This window comes from Centrocercus urophasianus, unplaced genomic scaffold, assembly GCF_019232065.1.
Source record: "Centrocercus urophasianus isolate 14NV4802_14NV808 unplaced genomic scaffold, USGS_Curo_1.0 seq_18, whole genome shotgun sequence".
NCBI lineage: Eukaryota > Metazoa > Chordata > Aves > Galliformes > Phasianidae > Centrocercus > Centrocercus urophasianus.
In genome coordinates this window covers 13,653,953-13,673,976 of record NW_024884733.1, presented here as the reverse complement: position 1 = coordinate 13,673,976, position 20,024 = coordinate 13,653,953, and the positions used below count along the sequence as shown (strand labels likewise).

At 37.1% G+C, this 20,024-nt stretch overlaps 1 protein-coding gene across 1 annotated transcript in view; it reads left to right on the top strand.

Annotated features, from left to right (window-relative positions):
* Nucleotides 1-33: 33 nt before the first annotated feature.
* Nucleotides 34-20,024, top strand: part of RPAP2 (RNA polymerase II associated protein 2) — a 34,887-nt gene continuing 14,896 nt past the window's right edge. The window contains exons 1-11 of the mRNA XM_042819749.1: nucleotides 34-102; nucleotides 657-702; nucleotides 1,541-1,655; nucleotides 2,299-2,397; nucleotides 3,150-3,215; nucleotides 3,706-3,794; nucleotides 5,958-5,993; nucleotides 6,802-7,744; nucleotides 9,188-9,282; nucleotides 10,809-10,889; nucleotides 17,330-17,398. Coding sequence (XP_042675683.1) covers nucleotides 45-102; nucleotides 657-702; nucleotides 1,541-1,655; nucleotides 2,299-2,397; nucleotides 3,150-3,215; nucleotides 3,706-3,794; nucleotides 5,958-5,993; nucleotides 6,802-7,744; nucleotides 9,188-9,282; nucleotides 10,809-10,889; nucleotides 17,330-17,398 — 1,697 coding nt within the window. The 5' untranslated portion in view covers nucleotides 34-44. The remainder of the gene's footprint in view (nucleotides 103-656; nucleotides 703-1,540; nucleotides 1,656-2,298; nucleotides 2,398-3,149; nucleotides 3,216-3,705; nucleotides 3,795-5,957; nucleotides 5,994-6,801; nucleotides 7,745-9,187; nucleotides 9,283-10,808; nucleotides 10,890-17,329; nucleotides 17,399-20,024) is intronic.

Genomic DNA, 20,024 nt, shown 5'->3' with positions numbered 1-20,024 from the left:
CGCCTCCGGTGAGAGGTCAGAGGGAGGGAGCCGGCAGCACCGTGATGGCGGACGGGAAGCCGCAGGGCAGCTCGAAGGGGAGGCCCGGCCGGCGGCGCGCAGGTGAATTCCGCGCCGCGCAGCGTCCGCAGGCTGGCATAGCGGGCTCGCGCTCCTCGTTGCGCCGGGCGGCAGGACGGCCTCGGCTGGCGGTACACGACGATGCCGCGAGTTCGGGGCGGCTCGGCTCGTCCAGGCAGGCTGCACGGTGGGAGTCAGAGAGCGGCTGCCTGGGGCCCGGCTCACGGCAAGCGGTCGGATGAGGCGGGCCCGAGCCCCATCGGGCTCTGCGGGGACTGCGGCAGCGCGTCAGGCTGCCGGCGGCCGGTGTCTCCGCGTCTCCGGTTGCAGAGAGCTTTCACCTAAAAATACATATTCTAGGCGTATCGGCTCCGCGTCCAGGTTAGGGCAGGCCGTGCTTACCCCAGGAGCGGTACAAAAGCTGTGCCTGACGTTGCTGAGTGGTTATTGCCTTGCTGAAGGCATAGCCGCCAAAAGTGAGGTTCTGTGCATTCCACTGTGCTTGCAGAAGTCTTCAGATTTTTTAAAAGTACCAATGTTTTCCATTGCTAAAGGAAGAAAAGTCACTTATATGGGTCCATGTTTTTGATTTCTAGGAAATAAACGGTCAGCTGCTCCAAAAAATGAAGATGCTGCTCAGAGGTACCATTTCTAGCAAGCAACGTATGGTGGTCTTTGTAACTCTTCTTCCCGTGTTTTTGGCTTTCTTAGAGATAACTGACTTCCAGAGACCACCAGCATCCACCTCCTGCAGGCTTTTGGCGTGATGCTGCGTGTCTTTTAACTGAACATCAGTTTAGCGTTGCTTATAATAGGCACAGCCATCCTGTTTGGCCAGAGCTGCACATAACATCTTAACAGGGCTGAAAGCTGCGTCCCCTTTAACCAGCACAGAATGCCGTAGTACAGCTGCCTCTGCCACCTGCTCCCCACAGAGATGTCAGACAGCCGCCCATTGGAGAAAGCTGCCCAAAGGAATTCAGACTCACAGTGGTGACACAGGTGGCAGGAGAACTTCTTTCCTGCAGGAGGCAGAGCTACAAGAATTGTCTCCATTCTATCACTTAGCCGCTGTAGTTTAATCACCCTGTATTGCAGAATCAGAATAACATTTAGCAAAGGCTAAAATCTATGTATATTAAGAGAATATGTTAAAATATGCCTCACTGCAGATACATGGAAGATACAAGAAAATACATGACCAACGGGTGCGTGCAAAACTGAAATAATTCTGTTGTGGTTTGGCAACTTTTCCTGACTGGGGAGAAAATAAAGCAAAACAAAGTTAGATTTTTATTTTTTTTTTTTTTCTTCTTTTCAGTGGTTATTACAAAATTTATAGTCCACTTGTTGCTTTGTTTGGCCAACTTGATGAGATACAGAAAATGCAAGCTACTGTATTTTAGAAAAGAAGATAAATATTCACTTTGGGAATTACTTATGGGAGCTGCTGTTTCATTTAACATCTCTTATGTTACAGGAAAGCAGCGCTGGAGGCTTCTACTAGAAAAAAGATTGAACTTGAGAAAAAGGCACTGCATATTGTTGAGCAACTCCTGGAAGAGAACATTACTGAAGAGTTCCTTCTGAATTCTGTAGGTGTTGTAAGTTTTGGTATTATTTTGTATCTTAATGTCCAACTGTTTTTTGAAGTTCTTAGAACAGTTTGCTGGAGTTCAGAGCGGACAAGTTCATTCTCTCTTGTCAGCTCTGTTGATGGTTACCTTATTTTCAAGGGTTCTGCAGTAAAAAAATGTGCTCCAGTTTTGTAGGATGAGATAAAACTATGAATCTCTGTCTGTAAGCATACTTTGTTTATGCCTCTGGGAAGTACAAAAAGTTAGGTCTGTGTCATGCCCTCTATGAATTTAGACAATGGTACTCTTTTCCACACGATTCATCTGGCAGCAGTTTTACTGGGAAGATATGAGGATTATTCCTGTTAAGGTTGTAAATATGATGGCAGGTAGGTGTATGTAACAGGTAAAGAGAGGAAAATTGAGAGAATAGCTGCACTAGAGGTATATGATGAAGTGCAAAAATAAGTATGTGTATTTTTTTTTTAAACTTTTTACTATTTTTTACTGGGTGGGTTCTCAGTGCTGTTTATTAACCTATTTATTATTTTATAACCCGCTGTTATAAAATGGAAAGTTTGTATTTGCTTATTTTCATTTGAGTATGAAAAATGACAGATCTTCCAGTATCTGTTTTTGAACTATTTTCTTGTTATTGCAGGGAAAATGTATTACTCCATCTCACTATAAAGACATTGTTGATGAACGGTCTATCATCAAATTATGTGGCTACCCTGTATGTCGAAATAAACTGGAAAATGTAAGATGCTTTTTTATGAGTAGTGTCATCATAAGAATCTATTAGCATTTTTTATTCTCTTGCTTATTTTTTTCATTTTAAACTTGGAATGTTAATCATAGATTTGGTCAGGTATCATTTCAGTACAATGCTTCTGAAGTAAAAAGTTAAATCTGACTGGTTGACAACCATTGCTGTATAAGAGAATCAATTATAATCTATTTTGATAGTAATAAAGGTGAATAAGATATGGTTTCATAGCCATCCTTCATGCACGCAGAAGTGCTCTAATCTTGTCCTTCTGTACCTCTGTAAGATGGGCTGAAAAAAGGTAAAACACATGGGCGTTACTTTGTGACTGCAAATCCCCTCCAAAAGCAGATGTTACTTGTGTCAAAATCAGTCACACTTAAATACAAGATATCAGAGCTGGGAGTTCAGTTACATAACCTATGGTATAATACCAGTTGTGATACAAGAAGTTATCTGGGAAAAAAAAAGAATGAAAGAAAAAAATATGTAGTTTTGCAATTGATTCACTCCCAGCAGAGGCTTTTTTGTAGACCTGAAGTTGCCTACTAAGATGTAAATAATGAGAAATTGTAGTTCTTATGTCTAAGGAGATAAAATACCAAGAGAGTTGAGCGAAAAGGTTGCTGCAGTATGTAATTCAACTCACTGAGAGCATTCCATGTACTGAAAATGTGAATTAGTAGAAAAGTTTTATGTAACAATGTGACAATCTTGCTGATGAAAGCAACATATCATTTTAGGTGCCAAAACAGAAGTACAGGATTTCAACAAAAACTAACAGAGTTTATGATATTACTGAAAGAAAGGTATGGTAACAAGCTGTTTTTTAAGTGTATTTAATACTGTCTCCACATTACAAATACATTTTGTAACAGCACTCATATAGTGGATTGAATCAGAACCAATGCATTTGGATCTCATGAAAATCATTTTCATAAACTATTTGATTATGAAGTTCCTAAGTAGTGTATTTCCATCTCCAAGCTACCGAGCTTGAGTCTGAGAAGTGCTGGGATGTTCTGTCGTCTTATCTGACACAACTGTGCAAAATAATTCTTTTTTCTTAGGATGCTGCAAAATTCTAGGAGCCATATTGAAAAATGTGACCAAAAAAACCCAGAATTTACATTGTTAAACACCTAAATATTATTGCACATCTTTTAAGCTGTATGGACATTTTACAGGGTTCAGGATTGCTCTTGAGAGTTTTGGGGTTTTTTTTGTTTGTTTTTTTTTTTTAAGTTGTCATTATTACTAATGATGTTTTCAGTCACGTTTTCCATACTGTATTTCCAGTGCTTTTGCAGCAACTTTTGCTATAAAGCATCTAAATATTTTGAAGCTCAAATTTCGAAGAGTCCAGTATGGATGCGAGAAGAAGAAATGTAAGTGTGACCTTATATAGTTGTAGCTCATCTCAAGGATACTGTTTTCTCTGTCCAAGCTGCAATGCTAATTAATTAGTTGCAATACATCCAAGTGGTTAGACTGGAGCAGACACAAGTGATGTTAACGTGTCAACTTAGCATGGTGCTCATGTTAAGTGCTGTTGCCATATGGATTACTGTAATTGACATGGCCCAGTTCTAGTAATGACCACTCAGACTTGATTGTGTTAGTTTAGAGGGCAGACTAGTCATAAATAATAAACTCCTATTAATTTTAAAATGTATTTGGATTTTTACAAGCCATGTAAGGTAAAAGAATAATTTGTTTTACTCTGTTACAAGAGATTTTCTCATTTTAACAGAGCACTTGCATTGGGCTTAAGGTTAGACTGAAAGTCTGTGGAATGAAGAACTTCCTTATCCTTCATAAAACTGTCATTTCAGATTGCTTATTTTCTGTTATTACTGCAACACACATTTTGGAAGTGTTATGTAGTCTGTGCTTTAGTATATTAAAAGCTAAGAAACATAGGTGTGTAAGCAATGAATCAAGCCACTGGGTGTCACTGCTCAGCAGTAAATACCCGCCCAGAGAAGGTTCAGCTCATTTATTCAATTTTCATTGTCTAAGCAAGTACCCTGGCTTTCAACAGAGAAAACAATCTGAAATTATGTGCGAGTTCAGTTTCACAGTGGGAGGAGTTGTATGAAATATGGGCCAGTGAGAGAAGAGGCTGAGAACAGCCTGACCTGAAGAATTAGGTAAAACTGTAAAATAGTTAAGTAAGCTTACCAGTGTTTTCATGGTTTTGCTCTCTGTAAAGAAACTGTTTTTAATATCTCTTTGTTAACATAAAGAGCAGAGTTCTGATGCTTGACATAATTATTTATGCTGAGGTGGGTATGTTTCCCAAAACAAACCAAGCAAACACAAACAACAAGCAGTGCATGGCTAGTAGTATCTGTTTGCATAAGACGACTAAAAACTTCTATTTAAAACTTAAACTAGCACCACATAATTACTCTTAAATCACTATCTTATCACCTTCACTTTTCAGACTCAGTTACTTTATATGGAAAGTGCAGCTGTCATCCTTTTAAATCTGTTGTATGGATGTGTTGTTTGTTTTTTTTTTTTTAATATATACTGTCTGAGTTTCAGGTGTTATTTCATTGACTTACATTCAAGGCATGCTTAAAAGATTCCTTGTCATTCATAAGGCAGGTGTGGATTTCAATATTCAGTGCTGAATAAAGTAATTAGCATTGTGATGCTACCTTATAACTGAAATGAAGCAGAACAGCAGCTAGAAACCTGGCAAGAAATCCTTCAGAATCTGTTCAGTAACAGTTCTTAGTGTTTCCAGAAACCTTGGGACTCCATTATCTTAGATCACTATAACTTAATATCTTCCTTTGAAATTGTTTAAAAAAATAGGCTATTGTGAATATTCCTATTTCCTGTATCAATTTGGAGCATTTTTCCTGCAAACTACTCAGGATTGTTTTTCCTATAGGGACCTTGTGACTTAAAAGGATCTGATCACGTTTAGTTTTATGAAGAGAAAACCAAGGGATGATCTGAAAACAGTCTACAACTTTTTGAAAAAAAAAAAAAATAATAAAATAAATAAAAATCACATAGGTTACAGACCTAAACTTGGTCTTGGTTATTATCAGAAAACTTAATAAGGAGTGTCGGCCATAAATATCAGTTGTTTACATTAACACTGGGGAAAAAGATGCTCTAAGAGAGTGGTGGAACAAATCGGCCTACACAGAAAGGTTCCAAAATCTCAATCCTCAAGATTTTCAAGATTTAAATTTACATAAGGTGTGACTGACCTAATCTGCTGCTGGTGACAAGCTCACTGTCTCAGGACATCAGATTAGACCTCCAGAGGTCCTTTCTGACTTAACGTTTTTATGATTTGATTAGTTGTTGTTAAATGTATCATGCTACTGGCCCACACAAATTTGGCTAGTGAATGCGTATGTATGAGCCCATTCCAGCTAATCCTGCTGTGAACAAAGGATGTTGGACTAAGAGATCATTAGAGGTTCTTTCCATCCTCAACTATGTGTTTTCTGCATTTGTGTATTTCAAGAGCACTGATTTAGCAGAATAATTAGTCTTCATTCCTTGTATTCTTTTTGCAGACCATCAGACATAGAGCTGCTGAAGAGGGGACAGAGGTACATTGAACAGTAATTTGTTATATGCATTTATAGTTAGAAATATAAACATTATATTAGGTAAAAGGCAAATCTTTGAAGAGACCTTGTTAGACAAAGGATTATTTGTCTTATTTCTTTTCCTTTGTGATTCTAAACTAACATGTTTGACCTGTATGATTTAGTGTACAGCTGCTCTTGGCCTTCGTGTCATAATTGAGCCTGCTGAAATCTGAAACAACACTGTTTGTAGTTTAAACATTTTATACCATCTATTCTTTATAAAGAAAGTGGTACCAATTATAGGTGATGAAAACTTCTGTACTTCCTATTCTGAAACATCAGTATCAGCTCAATTGAAGTCATGTTACTCTGTCATCTCTCTGTACTTGCTCTGTATTGTGACTTTGTTTTCTTTTGGAACATCCAGCCATTAAATGGCAAACATATATGCCAAAAACAAGCTCTAGTAGCCTACTGGTTTTCAGGTACTACATTCATATGTATACTGAGATACTGATCTTCATTTTAAAAATGGAAGTACTTTAAAATTCTTCATATTAAATTGGAACTTAAGTTTGTTGTCTTTAATAACAACTTGTTTGCTGTTCTAACTGCCAATAAGCATTTGGGAACTAATTTCTCTAAACAGCATTTAAACTATCTTAATTGCAAAACATTAGAACAAGTTTAAATATAATTTCTAGGGCAAAAATTACACATCTACTGTAAGCAAACAAGGTTCCATTTTTCTTAATTATATATAATAATTTTCCAGTCTCACGTAACATGCATTTCTTATTTTGATGACTTGTGTTTTCTGTTACAGTGGTCAATCTGGAGAAGAGGTGAAACTATGTGATGAAGTAATCAAAGCTTCTGACATTGAAAATCCTAGGGTATCTTCAAATCCATGTGAATCTGCTTCTTATGGCACAGCCAGTGATAGCAGTAGTGATACCGAACAGGAATTTGTTTCTTCTGTTCTACCAGGAAGTCAGTCAAGTTCAGTCAATCTTGCACAGCAACTGCACAGAAACAGCATCCTCAAAAAGAAGCACGTTCAGAAAGTTTATTCCAGCTCTAAATCTGAAGGCTCAAATGTGGTAGAAATCACTGAACGACTCTCTAACTGTAAATTAAATGCTCAGGAAGAAATGCATGCTTGCACTGTTCAACAGAAAATAACTGCAATGCCCTCAAAAAATACTACTCTAGGAAAATCAAATGCTTCTGAGAACTGTGAAGATACCTGTAGCAATTCACAGATAGTCTTCCTAGGTGTGAGTAAAAAAGGAGCAGAATACCTTAAAACACTAGCTAACTCAAAACAACATGAAAAAATTGAACTGAGGGATTCAGTTTCTTCCTCAGCTGCCAAATGCAGTTTATTAGAACTGCTTAAGCAAACACTTACAGAATGGAGAACTGAGGAAACCTTAAGATTTTTGTATGGTCCAAACTACACTTTATGGTCATCAGAATGCCTATCGTCTGCCAACCAAGAAGATGAAGAACTCGATGAGGATGACTTAGATACACCTGAAGATCTTGACAGTGCTGCTGTAGGGAAGTTTGAAAACAGTCTGAACTATTCCTTACCTTTTATGGGCTCAGGTGAAACAGTTAAGCCTGTGCCTAGTTACGAAGAATTGAAAGAAGAAACAGAGTTCCTACAACTCCGAGTAAGAGAGTTCTATAAAGGAAAGTACATCTTGGCTGAAGAGGAGTTAGCACATACACAAGCAGATGAACATTCAAGTACAGACAAAGTAAGTGCCTGATGGAACAGTGTCTGGGCTGTTGAAATCCTGCTTCTACGCAGACATTATAAGCTCTTTGTTGCTGCCTTTGTAAGCAGATATGGTCATGGTATCATCAAGCTATTAATGTAAAATACTAAGAAGAAGGTTGGATAGATTCAAAACAATCCCTTAAGATTGAAGAAAATTATTTCAAGTTGATAAGAATGAATTTGACTGTTTGGGAAGCATTCAGTTCTGGTAGGTTCCTTGCAGTTTTTGAAACATGAAAGATGACTTGGTTGTTTGAGCACAATCTGAACATGGCCTGAAACAAGAGGGAAGTACTGGCAATGGGAACAGGAAAGAAGTTAAGATCTATATAGGCCCTATGTAGTTTTTGTAACAAATGAGAATAGGTAGAACTATTTCTACTGTAATCTTAGTAGAAAAATGAAGTACAACACTGTCACCACTTCCCAGGCCCATCCTTTTCATCATCTCTACAACTCTGCAACTGTAGCATTGCATAATTGCAATGAGAAGCAGCTGTTAAAGAGCCTTGTGTGAGAATAGCTTACTGGCAAGAAAAACTGGTGATTTCTGTGAGCTGGAGAGATAGGACTTCTATAACAAAGGCTTTCTGTAAAACTGCTGCCTTGCAGGGTAAATAAGGTTTACTTAGAAACAAACCCATTAGACAGAGTAGATCTTGGGTGAAAGAGGAACTGGATTTCTTTTCTTCCACCTTTTATTAATTATATAAAATCTATATTAACTTCTTTTTTTGCCTTTAATTCTGAGTACTTGAGATTGGATTTATTTCTTTTGAGTAAGATTAGATCTCTGGCATTACTTATAGTTAAAATTCTCCAAGCTGGTGTCTGCTGATTTATTTGGATATGTTGCTGCAACGCAGACAATTTGGGGGGAAAAAAATCTGGAGGATTTGGAGAACTGAAAATACAGAGTGGTCTGAATTTTTATCAGGGTAGGCAGACCATCTGACAGCAACCAGGTCTTCTTGTCATTATAGTAAAACAGTACATTAACTATCCTAGGTAGGCTGTACAGTTTGTACATGCATGTGAAATTGCTTTTGCTTTTAAAGGTCAAGTATACTATGAGCATAAGAGGGTGTAACTTTTGTAATATTGCTTCTTCTAAAATAAAGAAGTTACATTGCTTTTTGTAAAAAAGTTCAGACAGTTTCTGAATAAATTTGCCATTAGTTGAATTAAAGTATCTAGCATATGGCTTTGCAAGGAAAGGGGAAAAGCAGGTTAGCTGCAAACTCTATGTTGGGTGAAATTAACCAGAGTTCTGTCCATTAAGACACTACTGGCTGTTTTTTCTGTTCAGAGATGAGAGCTTCCTATGTTTAAACATGAGTTGATAAGCTGTGACTATTCTGGTGCATTGACTGCAATTAAATATTAGATTGTAATTAAAGGTTTTAATATTATAATACAGAATGATCAACAGGAAGACCTCATGTTCCCACTTGTTGATTCAAATGCACAAATGCAAATTAGGAAGCGAATTGTCCTCGAGAAACTGAGAAGAGCGTAAGTATTCCTTACTTCAGTAATCATCAAGCTGACATCGGTGATCTTTCATCATCATTTTAAGTAATAAACACACTGTGCAAGGACATTCTTCACCTTTTTCTGGGTGGCATTATTCATAACCAGTATTGCCCTAAATAAATCGTTTTTGACACCATCATGCTATGATGGAGCAGCAGATAACAGTTTGCACAACCTGCTGAGATAAGTGTCAGAATCTTGCTACTAAGATAGTCTCTAAGATAAACTTGTCCATTCTTGCATGCACCAGAGCTTGTAGATGATAAGTTGTAGCATTCAAAGCTGGCAGGACAGCATGTTCCTGCTGGTCTGTAGTTGTTAGAACTCAGCTGTGCCCCTACACTGAAAATATCTATGTTTTCTTGCTCTAAATGTTGCTATAACACGTGGAGCTTAAAATGAAAATGTGCTTCCAAAAATCTGCAGAAAGCACTTCATTTATCATCCTCCTTTCCCTCAGATTCCTGGAAACATCTGAAGCGTCTAAATTAAGTTCTTTAAAAGCAGGTTCCGAGGGATGTAAAATAGCAACTGAAAATCAGCAATAAATACATATATGTTAATATTAACAATATATAGCTGTGTGCACTTCATGTACATACAACTTGTAATTTCAACTGTAGTTTTAATTGATTTTTTGGTTCAGATGAGATTGGTGGGAATACACAGTTCTAGTAAAAGGTACAGTGATATAAATACAACTAGAAATATTGACTATTCCAACAGTATCAGCACAGTGCCCACACATATAAGTAAGTGTAAATAATTGGATATTCAAATGCAAGAAGTTGTTAACAAGCAAATAGAGGCAGAAATTTTAGCTGAAATCTACATCTAATATGTGAAAAGCAATAGATGTTATTGCTAGCATTTGGGGATACCAAGAACTTGTTAAGCAGTTTGTACAGTTTGCAGCATTCTCAAGTTTTATACATTCAAGCAGGAAAGCAATCTGTTATTGAAGTTTTCTGATTGCCCTGCTAACATCTTTGTTCCAATAATCAGACTTCCAATGGAGTGTTATTTCTGTTGCATCCTTTTTTATCATATGTAAGTCTAAGATTAGCAGATATATTCTTTGTGTGAATGACAGTTAGGCATGCAATTTTCTTTTTGCAATTGTTATTTTTTAACCAATATAAACTTTTAAAGCATTTATGAAGACTGAAATTCCAATACTTATAATGAAAAACATTTGTTTTTACCATAAGAATGTTATGTCTGAACTGACATGGAATTTAATAGAAAATGTGTGTAAAACGATATCCAATTTCTACTTCACATTTACAATAAATTAGAGCTTCTTATTTTTATAATCAAAATGTTGTGAAAGTAAAGATATTGCCCAAAAAGCACTGAGAGGAATCAGAAATGTAAACTATATGCCAAATCTATTGCACAAACACTTTCTTCCCTTTTCATTACCTTTAACGAGCTCTGATGGAAGCCTTATTTCAGGAGAAATTAAGACACAGAAACATTAACCAGTGTCTCTTGCTTTCTAGATTACCTGCAGTTTTGGGCCCTCTTCAGATTATGCTGGGGGATGTTTACACAGAGCTAAAAAATCTTGTCAAAACTTTCCGGTAAGTATTAGTCTTTATTTAGCAATTCTTGATTGATTAAACATCCTATGATTTGTATTTGTGATTTGGGCACAGAGAGGCTGTGTGTTCATGTAGGAAATGTCATATTCCCTGTGGACTAACAAGTCAACCCCTTCCTTGCTCTTGACAGTGGCTAGGTCACCAGGAGTAGATTTTTAAAAACTAGGCCAGTGGTCTCTGGAGGATGATGGTGAGTCTTTTAAAGGATCTGCTACCTCATCACCTCCTATTAAGCGTGAGTTTCTGACATCTGTCACTTTCTTTTGCTCTGGCTCCCTGTAGCTGGGCTAACAGGATTTAATATAATTAATAATTATTACCACTAATATTCAAAATGGAAAGAAGGTCCAGCTTGACCTTTCTTGCTTCTAATTTCAAGGGGAAGTAGGTCTAGTGTATGTTTCTTTACCACAGATAGTCACAGAAGCACTGAGGAGGATACTTAAAGACACTGGGACTGAAGGAAGAGGGGTATTAGAATGGTAGCAACTTCTCAAGATGTTTGTTCTTTTTGGGGGAGCCACCACTCATGTCTTGGACCTCGATTACACTGTGCATCTTGACATGTTGTTAGGAAAGGAGCAACAAGAGCTGCTAACTGTGTAGGCTGTTACTCTTGAAACAATTTCCTCTCCACCACCTCCCATCATGCATAATGTTTACACGTAGATTTACCAAAGCTCATTCTTGTGGCATTTGACACAAGAAATCTAGTCTTTGGTGAATAGAAACTCAACTCTTCCTGTTTCCTTATGATTTGTCTGATAGCCAGAGAAATGCCACTGAAACATGGATCTCAATATATGCCAGATTTTTTTTTTTTTTTTAACTATGCAAGATACATTTTCTTTTTATTTCTGCTGATTCTGGGCATGATGTTTTTTGAATGTAAGAATTTTCGTGTTTGGACCTCATTCTGCAACTGTAGTCGTTTAACTGTTATTAAGATTTTAACAACATTGCAACCATGGAAGATATTTTTTGTTGTACTGAAATAGCATCTATATGATGTGTATACGTCTGCTCTTCTAATTAAATCTTTGTGTCTTAAAAATGCATTTCCGTTGCTCTGCGGTATAAATGCTTAGTGGTCACTTTAGCTGAAAAACCTCAAAAGCAGAACTTATATTTTAAATTATTTTTGCTATTCAAAGATAACATGGCTTGAATATCAGGTTTCAAAAGCAGTTTGCTGCAAAGGAGCTTTGCTGTAGGAGGGCAAAGTAGCCTTTTAAAAACATAAAAGCAAAGATAAATTGCTTGGAAATACAGCATTTTGGGAAGAGTGGTTGATAGCAATTGTGAATGCTACACAAGAATTTATTACTGTTTTATATGCATCTCACAACAGCTAGACTTGTTAGTGTTGCTGAAAGTAAAGTAAGATGAACATACTGGAAATAGAGAAGTAATAAAAACATTTGAACCCTTTCTCCTTGTATTTCTGGTATAAAACTGTCTGATACAGAAAAAAATCTAGCTCTCTGGCAGAAGGCACAGGTTTGAATCTCTAGTGCCATACTTAAATTTAATCAGTATGAGTTCTCTGACTCATAAGTTGATTGCTATTGCAGATGCCCTAGGATAAATTATACCCTGTGTTTATGTTTGTAGGGTTTAGAAATTTATGTTACTTCCTTTGTTAATATGGTTAAAATGCTTGATGACTACAGAGGCAGCACTGCTACTGAACTTCCTTACTTTTCTTACTAGAAATATTTCAGGCTGCAGAACTTGCTGAAGAAGGAAGTAAAATACATCGCAGTAGTAAAGCTTAGCTGAAGAAGGGTAAAAGAGCATGTTGTGAACTAAGCAACAACAATTTTCAGCTCCATTGGTTTTTAAAGGAACACTTGCAGTTCAGCCTCCTTTGGGCAACATATTATTCAATCACCACTGCTGGGAAACACACAGAGGCATCTCAAGAGACATTTTAGAATGGTTAAAGCTCTTCCCAAACAAAGTCCCACAGCGCCTGTAAGCTTTTGTTACGAAAACTGAGATGTCAAATATTCTCCAGAGTGTATAAGGGCATTTTGTTAAAAGATGAAGACAAAGTTAGCTATTTATATAGAAACTCAGGCTAAATTATTACATTTGTGAATGTATGATTCTATTTTTTTAAAGTTTAGTATCGCACGTTGAAAAGAGGTTTTCTTTTCACAGGATTTCTGCTGTACCTTAAGGTTACATATATTTCAGCTGATTTTATGGCACTTGTCATTTACAGATTCTCAAAATGAATGTGATATTGCTGTTTCTTAAATGTGTGTTCAAAATTCTGTTATTACAACTTTGTCTTATCTACCTGCTATTATGTTGGACTGTTTTCCTGTATCGAATTGTTTCCTAGAAATCAGAAGATGCTGAGGTGGTGAGCACCTGCAGCACTGAGAGTTTCTTTCCTTTAGCTCAGGAGTATTGATGTTCTGTTCAAGTTCTAGCACAGGGCTCATAGGGAAGTACTTAACTTTGCTTCCACAGCAGGCATTGGTTACAATTCAGGCCAGCATTTGCTAATGGTAGTAAACCACTAGTAAAATCAGTGTCTAAGTAACTGAATGGGAAGATGACCTAAGGAAAAGGACCAACTGTGTGTGCTCTTTGTGTCATTATTGGGTTTAGTTTTCCATTTACTGGTTACCTCAACCTAGGACTTCTCTGTATTCCCAGAACTTCCATATTAGAGTTCACGTTTTTTTGCAGGCTGAGCTCCAGTCGGTTACTGGAAGGTGGTTTGCAATGGAATTTGTCTGTATCTTACTCTTTATTCCTTTTCCTGTCAATTTCTGTCACTGTGATGCATCTACTCATTCTCATCTTCTTTGTGGGAGCTTTTTTGGTCCTTTTGTCTAATGGCTGAGGGAAGAAGTTAGTCCAGTCATAGCACATCCTTCCTGCAAGCTGTGCTGGCATGAACCGCAATACTCACGAGCAACTAAGAAACCCATGCAGCATTCATGGCTTACCTGTCCATTCTTAGGGAATAAGTAAGTAGAGACGCTCACTTTTGAAAAGTTGCACATTCTTTTCTTTCTTTAGGTAGGTGTGAGAAAGTTTAACTAAACTCTTTAACAGAAAATATTTCTCTGCCCAAAATCACATCCTAGAACTTTTGCTGTATTTAAACATTTCCATAATGTGTGTGAGACAAATGTGGTGACCTTTTTATCCTGTCTTTCACAAGTTGTTCTGAAGTACTAGTTATGGCCAAAGGCAAGACAAAGAATTAATGAACCATTTTTGCAGAGGATTTGCACTTCCCTGTTTCCTGAAAGCTTTACTCTTTAGAGGCCTTCGTATTGACACACTGCTTGTTCTTGAAAGTGACTGCCCTTCCACTGTTCCATATTACTTAAGGCTTCACACCTGTAGGTTGCTAGCTTTAGTCTGATCAGCCTAAAATGTTTTCTTTTCCAGTTGCACAAGCGCTTTAGGACAGGTGTTGTACTGAAAGGTTGTGGGAGCCTCACTTCATCCAGTCCAGTGACAGCAGTACATCAGCAAATCCATACTGGCATATCCTGCTGGTTATCTGCATCTTATGACTGCCTCCTTCATAAATAGCATATTGATGGCAGTGACTAGTGTTGAGAGCTTGCCAATCAATACTAACATTGAATAAGAGTTAATTGACACAAATAACTGTATCTCTCAGTTTGTGTACAAGAATGACACCTTCCTGTGCTCTAATCAATAATATCTCCTTGTAGAGCAATGAAATAAAGATGCTTTCACTATTTGACAGAGTTTTCCCAGGTGTTTTGGATCTGTCTCTTCCACTGTGTTTTATCATAGCAGATTAACTGGAATGTTACATATGAATTGTCTGTCAAGATGATTCCATCAGACATTTCTTAGTGTTTATCACTGTCATCAGTATTGAGTCAAGACCTTCAGCCTTTGTTTTGTTTCTTTTTCTACAACCAGAAAAATGAAACAGTTTATCAGTTACTAGCTTTGCTGCCAGCTACTGCCATTGGCTATTTTAATAGTGGTTGGTAAATGTGCATCTTTTTAAAAAAATAATTTGTATTTATCAATACTATCATTCTAGTTTGACATAATTCCTATACACACAGTATTATATGTTGATTTTTCTTTCATTGTTTAACAAAAGTAGGGCTGTTGAGATACTACTTTAGTAATTACAGCTTAAAAAAAAGAAATCTTACTTTGATAGCAGACTTGAGAAAGAAAATGGAATAATATTGCTATAATCATTAGTATCCTTTAAAAAAAAAAATTGAGTGCATTTCTAAAATAAGGGAAGCAATCCTATAAAATGTCTTATTTACAACTGTATTTTTTATAGTAATTTTGAGAAGAATTGTGTAGTTTTCCTAAAGTGAGGAAAGAGAAATTGAGTTTTAACAAGGGCAAGTACTAACACTTTTCCAGTGTTCTTGGGTATTTTTGTTATCTAATTGGGTATTTTTGTTATCTAATTTCCTAAAGAAATTAAAAGCCTTACTGAGTAAAGAAAACCATGGAATTCAATTTGTTAAGAGCTATTTCATTTTAAAACTGCCCTTTGAAGGAGGAAAAGTAAGAAGACTATATTGGAAACTTCAATGTTTAACTGAGCATCATAGATCATTACACTTTGGGATCCCTTGAGTATGGTTCCGTTCTGATCTGAAGCTGGATTTATTGTACTCAATCAGGAAAAACAGTATGCCTACACACAGCTGTGTTTTAGTAATGAATTAGAGGTAGATTAGCTTTTGATTTTTTTGGAGCTTCCATTAAGTGTGTTACAAGCATCTGTCATGCTACCCTGATCATGCTCAGTTGGTACTATTTTGATAAAATCAGAGCTGATAAGGTGAAGGGATTTAGTGATAAAGCTTCTGTGACTAGGCTAGCAGTTATAGAAAACTCCCAGGTATTAAATCTTCTTTTGAGATGCTCAAAACAGATTTAAGTCTTTTCTCCGACAATGAGCCTTGAACATGGCATAGAAGTCTTTTGCTTTACCTCTGCAGTGGTTGATGTCCGCTATCTCCTCTTCTAATGAGGAAGAATCTAAAGCCCCTGATGGAGCAGGTGAAATTTGTACTTTTAGTAAGTGTCTCCTTCTAGACAAAAGGGTTTATTTTCAGACCTATTAACAACCTTCCATCTTCTCCAGCGCCAGTAGTGAGTGACAGAATAGCTTCATTCTGTGTCTGATTTATGTAAGACTACAGAGAAGGCAAGCAGAGTGGAAGAAGGAAGCAAACATACTAAGGCACTCCCCCTTCAGCATTTCTATTATATGGCAGCATCTGTCTAAATAAAGTTAGTTCTGCTAGGGTTTTTTTGGGGGTTCCCATAAAGCTACACATTCTTTTTGAGCTGTGGCTTTTCCATAAAATTGCTCATCACAAACAGCACCAGTCATGCTTAAATTCATCCATAAAACAATATGTGAATTGTTAAGTCACATTAACATTTGAGTTTAAGTCAAACTGTATTACTACTGAATTAAATCACAGGGACCAGAGGATATAAGATGTAGCAATCCTGTTGTTGAGCATCTTCGTGGTTCTTCACACTTCATTTTCCTGCTCTTATGTCTGCACTGATGCCCATTGCTTAAGTTAGAATTGTAGGTTTCCATTTTACTAACACAAATCATCAGAGGACTTTCTCTAGTATCTTAAAGTCCCATATGTTCATGTATGTATTGCTGCAATGTGATGGGAAATATAGCAATAGCAGCAGAGTAGCACAATCCCAGGCTGCAGCAAATGAACCCAAGTGCAGCATCTGTAGATTGAGAAATAAAGGAATAAAACCTGCTTACCTTTGGAAGGCCTCCCATAGGCAAGGAACTCCAGCAAGATACCCTCACCTCCACTGCCAGCCCTTAAATGAGGTCTGGGAAGGACTGGATCCACCCCTTCTGGTTACTCAGGTGCATCACATGCAGCTGAGCTCCCCTGGGTTGGCCCTGCCTTCCCATCAGGTGCTCAATCACTGTTTCAAGCTGTGGTTTACTATTTTTACTACAATGCAAAATTAGCTTTTACAGCAAATCTAGATCTGAAACCAGTAAGGAAGAAGGCCCATCTTTACAGAAAGCATATATGTGGATCTTGGAATTTCCTATTGGGTGTCAGGGAGAGTTGAGCCTTCATAGCAGCCAAGGCTATGAATTCAAAGAATTGGCTTCTGTTCTATCTTCCTCATCCCACTTCTCTCTGGAAAAAAAACACATACTGGCAATTTTGTAATTGCTCTGAGGCCAGCTAAGAGGAGAGAGACAGAAAGTTGGCTGACTGCTCACATGGGACTGTGAATGCCACACTGTACTGTGGCATACTAAGTCTTTAAAGGGCTGACTTGAATTCAGCAGTTAAAATCTGTTTACTTTCACTATGAAATGAATTTTTTTGATTGATGAATTGATTTTTCTAATTGCTATTTTTCAGGTTAACAAACAGAAATATTATTCACAAAATGCCTGAATGGACTCTAATTGCTATTGTTCTATTATCTGTGTAAGTACCCTTTTATTCTCATACACAATTGTCCTAACTAGCCTGTCAAGAGAATGTTTAATTTTCAGATAAGACAGAGGAAAGACTTCTTGAAATGGACTGGAGGAATCAACAGAAATATTTTTAATGCAAATGAAATAAAATATTTGAAACAAAATGTTAGCAATGGACAAACAGTGTTATTTTTAAGAGCTAACTAAGTTTTAGATATTTTTAAAGAAGGATGGAAGAAAGGGGTTGTTTCAGTCTCTTCTATTCACTAGTCTGCCCTTCTCTAATAGTGGGACAAAATGACATGTATTATTTGAATTTTGTTTTCTTGTTTTAATGTCACTTTCACCATTAAAGTCAATTTATTTCCCTAAAGGTAAGTCTTTTTCAGTCAGACTCTATGCATAAGCATGAATTATAAAAGTTGTAGTCATATGCATCATTAATTTATATTTTTCAAATTAAGAATATAAACTTTGCAATGCATAAAACAGACAGTTCTCTATGAAATTCACATTAAACATTATTTAAAATTAGTTCATCTTTTAAGAAATCACTGGTGGTTTCACATAGTGTCAGGCCCTGCTTTTTAATAGGGTTAAACCATCAAGCAATCTTTGTATGTCTTTCAGCTTGAATTACAAGATTGCAGAAATCTTATTTCAGAGGCCGTTTATTACCGCACTGCTGCTTCTTCTTTTGCGTTTCCTGGGTCACTGGAGCCAGTAGGACAGAGAAGTACTTACAGATATTCACAGGTCAAGAGATGTTGTGGGCCAACCTCATAGCATCCCCAGTACTGCATTTACTTTCTTTGATATTACTTCAGTCTGACACATTGTTCTGGCTTTACTGTCCCAAGGAAGGCTATACCAGTAGGCATTAGAGTAGGCTTCAGCGAGCCTTGCATCTCTGTCACCCAGCCAGATACCGCTCAAATGATTCATTAAATCAGAACACAGAAAGTAACTTTACTTGAATGCCTTGGCATACATTTTTTATCAACTATAAGAACAAATCTTTTGTCATTTTTACTATATATTCTTATGGTTGAATTGGTAATTTGTGAAACAGATCTTATGAATTTTTCAAGTAGCTTCTGTACATTTAAGGAAATTGTGACTCTTCTGAACGGAAGCTAAAATATATAGCTGGTCTGTGCTGCATTATGATGAGGTCTAAATGTTGTCATAGCTAATGGTTGTTTTACAATTGCTTTTAAATGTTCTACAAGTAGCAGGCAGTCTTGGAAGCAATCAGTAGAAGCAGAGAACCAAGGTTTTTTTTTTTTTTTACCTTTGCTTTCTAGGGGTCCATGCCTAAATAAATGAGTTATTCCAGTAATGTATTCCAATGTCTTGACCCAGCCCAACACAGGATGACTTTTTTGTCGTAATGCTCAGGAGTGCAGTAGCATAAGCAAGACCCTGAAACTTCCTCTTTCCAGCAGGAAGACCAACCACATTACATATACCCTGTGCTGCATGAGGCGTAAGAACACAAACTAAAGAAGGCAGGGTGAGCATGGGATTTCAGGGTATATATGAAAAGAAACTTCTAAGACCTCAAGTATTTTTGTTTTGTTTGGAAGGAGGCAAACTTTGTTTAAAGTAGCAACTGTTGGACTTGCACTCGACTTTGTGCATCGATATTGTGGTTCACCACTTCCTTCTCCTAGGGACATACGGTGTGCTTAAGTTCACAGTGCACTTTCAGAGTACAATGACACTTTCTGTGCTATTGGGAGACTCAATATTATCATTACAGCTATACTGACCCAAAGACTTATCACTGCTTAATAGTTTGTACTATGATAATGTTATCCTTTCTTCATTAAAAGTTTGTGAATTAAATCTTTGTAGAATCTACACGTAGGATAGTGTCAACGCCCAATCTTACACCTAATTTTAGTGCTTAGATAAGATCTGGGCTCCCTTTGTATTCTGCTGGCCTTCCTTCCAAAAATCATTCTAAGCACTTAAATGCCCTCAAATTTTTTGACTGTTAAAGAAAGTTGGACTTCTAATTCATTGTTCTGAAGTAAAGTACCTGACAGTAAGTGGTCTGACGATCTTTCTAGAATTATAAAATGTTGGAGATCCCAGTGGTGAAGCATTTCCTCTTTCTAGTGAACAGCTGGATTTATTCAATCAAATTGAAAATCTAGCCTGAGGCACTCCTGTCTTTGTGACTATATTGACTTTCTTAGAATACACTTCGACAGCCAGAGAATTCTGTGTGAATGCTTGCATTCATGCCTATTGTGGAGTGGCTGACTCTGAAATGTTCCGTAGATCAAATTTCTGATTTTTTTGCCCATTAGGTGTTGTAAATTTTTGTATCTCCCTGTCATATTTAATACCAATGTTAAGTAGAATTTTGTGTTACACCAGTAACTACTTTGTAATGTAAACCAGCAAACAGAAGTTGCATCCTTTTTCTCCCAAAGTACTTTACAAGATGTTAAAGTGAAGCAGATAAATAGATACACAGACAGTAATCAAGACGGAATGGAGAAAGCAGTGGGAAGATCGGTTGCTATATAAGCATGGGCACTTGCTGTTTTTACTGTATACCCCTGGTACAGTCTAATGGAAAGCTTTCAAGATATTTTCAGGAAATGTCTGCTTTCATC